Here is a 6894-nt window from a genome sequence, read left to right as displayed (position 1 = left end):
CCTTAGTTAGTGGCTGTTAATTAACCCTGGAACACGTTGCATTTAGTGAGTGGCTGTTAATTAACCGTGTAATGGCTTGGCTGTCTTTGCTGGCTGCTGCTTCTTAACACACAGCTCCGTTGTCTCTCCTTAGAACATTCCTGTCTGTCCCTGCTCCCACTTGGGATTTGGGGAGCTTGCATGTCCCTGGGATTTAGCCAATGTGGTGGAGGATGTGCTTCTGTGTCCTAGAATGCTGGAAAATGTTCTGTGTCCTAAAATGCTTCCCAGGGAGGTGGTGGAGTCGCTGTCCCTGCAGGACAGACTGGATGTGGAACTTTGTGCCATGGTCTACTTGCTGTGGAGGTGTTAGGTCATAGGTTGGATTTGATCTTAGAGGTCTTTTCCAACCTTAATGATTCTCTGAAAGCACCTTCGTCCTGTCCCGTCTTGGCAGTGAACAAACTCTCCCAGCTCGGTGAGGCTGTCAGGAGCTGCATCAGGTCTGCCTTCAGCCCAGCCTTGAAGTTTCCTTTATGCCTGTGCAAAGGGCCAGTGGTGTGTGCTGGGCTTTCCCCTTGGGCAGTTGCTTCTCTTCCCTCCCGTACAGAAAGGCACTGGGGACACTGGTGTGAGCCTGAGCTGGGGGTGAGGGTGTGGGTTTGTGTGCTGTGGGTTTGGAGTGGTCCCAGGTGAAGGAGCAAAGGTGAAACCACTTTGCTTCAGAGCTGTTTGCTCAGGGGGGAGCTGCAGGGCTGTCCCTGAACTCCTCCTGGCTGCGGCTGCTCTGCTGTGCACGAAGTGAATCACTTTAGAAAGACACATTTGAGCCTTGAATGACTGAGAACAAGGCACATGTGCTCTGCTGAGAGCCCTGGGGCAGACAGCCCTGACCTAGGGCACAGCTTGTGGTGCAAGATCCCCTGATTGCACACTCCTGCAGCCCTTCCCTGGCTCTCGGGCAGCGTCATCCCCTGCTCTGTGGCTGTGCCACCCTGGTGCCCTCTGTGTGCCCTGTGTGGGCATCACCTTCTCCTGCAGGCTGGGAAGGAGGACACAGCTCCCCTGGCCTCCCAGCAGACTGTGCTCCACCAGGGCCCACCCGCCCTGCTCTTATCTCCAGGCTGCAATCCCACCAGGTGCCCATCTCCTGCGTGCCTGGAGAGAGCAGCTGAGTCTCTATCTGTCCCATACAGTCAGGTGCCTCTGGTCCCACCCGTCCCCCCTCCCCTTCCTCCGCTGGGATTAACTGTTTCTAGCATTTCTGGGATTCTCGAGGTGGGTTTTGTTCACTGAGCCCTTTGTTTGCAGTGGCTCCGTGCCTGGAGCCAGGCGCCGTGCTGGAGCTGCCAACTCCAGTTCACCCCAGAGCTGTCCCCTTCCCTGCTGTAAGGACTGGAGGGGCAGCTTTCCAAGGGCTAAAAATGACTTGCCAAGTGATGCCATGACGCTGCCCGTGTGCCTGTCAGCTGGTTGTGTCCCCCACAGGCACCACCTGATTTTTAATCCAGTGTTTTTATACTTGTGAGCCTGTAAGTAACCAAGAGGGGCCTTTCCCCATCCCCCGGCAGAAGTGATTCCTCAGGGTACAAGAGGCTTTATTCCAGACCTGGTCTGAACACCATTCCCCTGTGTTTTAAGTGTCCTGACACAGACTGAGAGTTTGGCTCCGTGTTGGAGTGTATGAAGGGTCTTGAGTGTGTAAAATAGGTGAACAGCTCAGATTAAAGGTTTTCCAGAAGAACTGAGCCATGTTCAGCACAGCTCCAGTGCTGACCACCCACTGCAGACCAGTGTTGTGGGTGCCAGTGTATAACCTTCTCCATGGACTCTTCTGGGATGCTGTGCCTGTTCTCTGGAGAGAGCTGGATGCAGGCAGGGGGATCAGTGAGGTTTATTGCCTGGGGAATCCCTCCTGGGATGAGATTGGGGACCACAGGGTTGCTCCCCTGAGACAGGTCCCATCCTCCTGTCTGCTCTGTCTCCCTAGGAAAGCCCTGCCCAGATTCCAGCAATCTACTTGCTCTTTCAGAACCTGTCTCAGCTCTCCTGTCCACCTCGCTCAGTTTCCAGCTCCCAAAATCCATGCTCTCCCATAGGGACTTTGCTTTGTCTCCCAGGACATCCCAGCTCCTCTGTGCAGGGTGTTTGGGGCTGTGGCCCTGTGTGTGCAGCCAGCAGAAAGGTCCTTGAAGCTGCTCTGCACAAACAGTCTGTTGTTGGGGCTGTGCTGCCCAGGGCCATGCAGCTGTTCCAGGCTGTGCTGCAGCCAAATGCCTCATCCCAGGGCAGCTGCCTTCCCCCAGCCCCTCCATCCCACCAGCAATGCAGGGGAGGATTTGGTGCTAATGGAAGTTTAAATCTTGTTGGTCTAATCACAGAATTATTACTAGACCTGATGGAGAAGAAGAAAATATTGCTACAGAAGGAGTTTCAACAATAGCACAGTGAACACTTGTTTTCTGTGTATTGACTAATTGCTCCTTGTTACCTCTGGAAACAGTTTTGCCCAACTCCCTGGTTTTTTTATCCAACAGTAAGTGGCTACTGGACTTGTGTGACAGTGGGTTTTAGAGCTCTGGTGAACACAGGATGATCCTGTACCTCTCACCCAGTGCCCCTACTCTTCTGTCACTGCACCTTCACATTGTGACCATAAAGATGTTATACTGCAGAGAATCATGGAATGGTTTGGGTTAGAAAGGACCTTAAAGATCACTGAGTTCCAAGATAGAGCAGCTCTTCTACTCTGCATATGAAAGCTGTATACAGGGTTAGCACTAAGGAAAAGTGAAATGAATGAAGCAATGACCCTCTTGGAGTTCAAGAACTGCTGTTACAGCTCTGGGAGCTCAGGCAGAGGAGCCTGTGAGGGGTGAAGGTGGTTCTGCTGTGGGAAGATGTCAGTGGCTGGAAATGGGGCTTTCATACACAGAACTAGGAGGTTTTGTGGGGAGGGGCTTCTCCCATTCCTGTTTATGGATAGTGCCATGGTGTGACTGCTGCCAGGGTCCTGCAGCACCCACCTAGCACAGGGAGCACCCCGGGGAGGTGGGTTGGAGCTGGCTGGGCTGCAGCTCGTGCCTGGCACAAGAGAGGGACATTCCTGGATCTCAGCCCCTCCTCACATGCACCAACAGCAGCAGCTAACCAGGACCCTGTGGGTGTGTTTTGGTGTTTCAGAGTCTCCTTGCCCAGGCTCCAGCTCAGGCCCGCGATGCAGGCAGACTCTGTCCTTCACAGCGGCTACTTCCACCCCGTGCTGCGCTCCTGGCAGTGCACAGCCACCACCTTCGATGCCTCCAACCTCATCTACCCCATTTTTGTCACGTGAGTGAGCCCTGGCTCAGGGTGACTGGCTCCCTGAGGTTCAAAGTCCCTGTGGACAAGCCTGGGATTGGGGCTGCCTTCTCACACTGAGTCCTCATGTCTCTGTCCTATCCACCTCCCACAGGGACAGCCCTGATGCCGTGGAGCCCATTCCCAGCCTTCCTGGACAAGCCAGGTATGAATCCAGCCCTGCTGAGCCACTGCCATGCCCCGTGTCTGAGCAAGGTTGATTTATGGCTTGAGGGGATGCTTCCAACCCTCTGGTCCCTGCCTTGGGGATCCCCTGGCATCAGACAGGGCAGGAACATTCATCCACTAAGGGAGTGGAGAGAATCATGCTGGGAAAATGCCAGTACTGGGAGGGACAGCACCTTGGTGTCCCAGAGCACTCACATGTTGTGTGGGTGGGGCACACAGGGAAGGTGGATGTGAATGGGATTTCCAGCAGCAGCCAGAAAACCTGTGCAAGGATGTGAGCTCTGGTCCTGCATTGGATCCTGCTGGACTGGCAGCTCCTGTCTCCATCTGCTGCCACAGGGCTGTGCTCAGAGGCCCCATGGGGTGCTCTGATGTAGAGGTGGGCTGGAACTGCAACAGGGACACCAAGATAAGGGACCCAAGGGCAGGGCATGCTCGTCCTTTCAGAGCAGTGTCCATGCTGGGCAGATAACACTGCTGTAGCCTCACATAAGGGTCCAGATTGTTCCTCCCAATGTTCAGACACCTCCCATGTACATCCAGCTTGGTGTGGCTGCTGGATTGCTTACAGAGCAGCATCCCAGTCACATGGAGCAGGTCTGGGAGCCTGGCAGCTCTCCCCTCACTTTGCTCTGCTCAGGTATGGAGTGAACAAGCTGGAGGGGATGCTGCAGCCCCTTGTTGAAGACGGTCTGAAGTGTGTGCTGATCTTTGGGGTGCCCAGCAAGGTCCACAAGGTCAGTGTATGGTGCTGGCTGGGGCTTGGGGTAGCCACAGGGGTGTGGGAGAGCAGCGTGGGGCTGGGAGGGCTCTTCTGATCAAACAGGAACAGTTCAGGGTCTCTGCTTACAGCCCACTCAGCAGAGCAGGTGCGGACAAGAGACTGCAGTGACACCCAAAAAGCCCTCAGAGCTCCTGCAGGTGGCCCCAGGACCTGCACTGGATGCTCAGAGGTGCTATTCCATCACCCTTTTCCCTTGTCAGGGGTCACACCATCCTGCTTTGCAGGGTCTGTGGTTCAGGGATGTTTCCTGGGCAGAGCTGCTGCCAAGGAGGAGCCAGTGGCAAGTGCCAGCTGTGTGTGCTGAGGTATTTCTCTCCTGACAGGATGAGAGAGGATCTGCTGCTGATGCTGAGGGCACACCTGCCATCCAGGCCATCAGGAAGATCCGCTCCATCTTCCCAGAGCTGCTCATTGCCTGTGATGTGTGCCTGTGTCCTTACACCTCACATGGGCACTGCGGTGAGCACACCTGGGGCCTGGGCTGGGCTTCACGTGTTCTTCTGTCTCCAGGAGTCTCCAGGCATTTGCCATTTTCTGCTCAGAGGCTCCATGTGCTGTGGGGTCTAGCACACCACTTGGCTTCCCAGTACTGCTGTAGTTGAGCCTGGGAGAGCAGGGGAGGAGACACTGGTGGTTAAAGCCCTCCCTCTGCCCATCTGAGTGTGTCTGAGCACCCCTCTATGTCCCTGTCTCTGTCCTCCCTTCCCTGGAGCACCCACGTGTTGTGTCCAGTCCCTGGAGAGCTCCTGGTCCTTACCCATCTCCCTTAACACATTCCCCAGTGTTGCTCTGACCATCTCCACAGCTTGTCCCCAGAGCCACATTCCCACCTGGGGGTCAAGGCACCTGGCTGTCCATCCCCTCATGTGACCCCAGCTTTGTCTCCCAGGTATCCTGCGTGAGGATGGCACCATCCAGAACGAGCTCAGCTGCCAGAGGCTGGCAGAAGTGGCACTGGCCTATGCCAAAGCAGGTGGGGAGCACGGTGCAGCCAGTTGGGCCCCCAAAGACTTGTGCCTCTCTTGCTTTGAGCACACCCAAAATCAAACTGAGCCTGGAGTGCTCCCCTGCCCTCCCCACACTGGGGAGAGCCAAAGCCTTGGGCAGTTCCCAGCATCCCTGGTCCTTCCCTGCAGGCTGCCACATCGTGGCCCCCTCAGACATGATGGATGGGCGCATTGCAGCCATGAAGCAGGCACTGATCTCCAATGACCTGGGCAACAAGGTGAGTTTGGGACCTGTGTGTGCCAGAGGCAGGAGCAACGCCGTAGCACAGGGGCCTGGGCTAGCCCAGGATGTGCCATGGGAATCTCCCTGCCCTGGTGCACACAGGGAGGGAATGTCCTCGGCTGGGCATGGGCAGGGTGAGGTGCCAGGCCCTTGGCAGAGGGAGGAAGATGTGGGGCAGACTACAGAACAGCTATGGGAGGGAGTCTGTGCTGTCCCAGTGCCAGGATATGGCACTGAGTTTCTGGCCCTCACCACTCTGCTCTGCCCTGCAGGTCTCGGTGATGAGCTACAGTGCCAAGTTTGCTTCATGCTTCTATGGTCCCTTCAGGTGGGTCTGTCCCTCAGCCAGGTGTGCCCAGCTGTGCCAGGCTGGCTGGGAGGTGCATTCCCAAAGAGTTATCTGGGAAAGGGGCTTGGCTGGAGCCTGGGCCACATCTGGGGCCACACTGGTCACTTTGCAGCACCTCTGTGCACAAAGGAGACAAATGTGCCTTGCCCAGGTCATCTCCCATCCCACCCCTTTACCTGCTCGTGCTGGGGGCAAGGCACAGAGGGAGCTGCCTGCAGCTGCCAGGAGCAGTGAGGGAGTCACAGGAGCAGCTGTTGCCCCAAAGTGTGGCTTCAGGGACAAGCTTCAGCTTAGCCAGCTCTGGGACATTGTCCCAAGAACAGCCTGAGCCAGCAGGGTATCCCTGAGGAAGCTGCTTTGGAAAAGAGTGACACAACTTGATCCCAGACTGGGATGAGGGGAGCAGTGGGTGTTGAAACACATCTCCCAGAGCCAGCCTGGGCCTGTAGGACCTCCCAGAGTGATGCTGGGTGGCTCAGGAGTGCCCCATTGTCCTGGCTCAGACACTTGTCCTGGTGTGTCCTCCTGTTTCTGAAACTGTACAAGGTGGGAGGCACAGGGTGGGAGGCATGGGGGTCCTCACCCCCTGCCCTCTGCCCTTTCTCTAGGGATGCTGCACTGTCCAAACCTGCCTTTGGAGACCGACGGTGCTACCAGCTGCCCCCGGGCGCGCGGGGCCTGGCCATGCGCGCTGTGGTGAGTGTGGGGGCATGGCAGGGGGGGTGGCAGCCCCCCATTGGGGGCGTGGGGCATCACAGCAAGCACTGCCACAGGGCCTGGCATGCTGGAGTCAAAAGGGGGTGGGAGGTACACCAGCCAGAATGGTCAAGAGTCTTCCCCCTCCACAAACCAAAGGAACATGAGGTCCCTCAGCCTGCCAGAGCTGGTCCCAGCATGGGCTTGAGGACTGGGCACTGGGGGCTGTGGAGCTGGTGGCCTGGGGCATCAGGACTAGCGACACACAGTCACCAGCTTGTCCTAGTCAAACCAAACCACCAAGTCAAAACTGCTGGGGAAAACCAAC

The 6894-nt window shown here is 56.6% G+C and overlaps 1 protein-coding gene across 1 annotated transcript; it reads left to right on the top strand.

The window, feature by feature from the left end:
- Positions 1-3196: 3196 nt before the first annotated feature.
- ALAD (aminolevulinate dehydratase) lies at positions 3197-6566 on the top strand (the record flags this gene model as incomplete). Its single annotated transcript, XM_009079728.1, has 8 exons — positions 3197-3309; positions 3434-3484; positions 4148-4244; positions 4615-4750; positions 5181-5264; positions 5428-5516; positions 5794-5849; positions 6479-6566. Coding segments are annotated over exons 1-8 (714 nt in total), but the record flags the coding sequence as incomplete, so codon positions are not given.
- Between the last annotated feature and the right edge of the window lie 328 nt (positions 6567-6894).

This window comes from Acanthisitta chloris, unplaced genomic scaffold (assembly GCF_000695815.1).
Source record: "Acanthisitta chloris isolate BGI_N310 unplaced genomic scaffold, ASM69581v1 scaffold10608, whole genome shotgun sequence".
Classification (NCBI taxonomy): domain Eukaryota; kingdom Metazoa; phylum Chordata; class Aves; order Passeriformes; family Acanthisittidae; genus Acanthisitta; species Acanthisitta chloris.
Note: the sequence above shows the minus strand (reverse complement) of the source record. Positions and strands in the feature narration are given on the sequence as shown.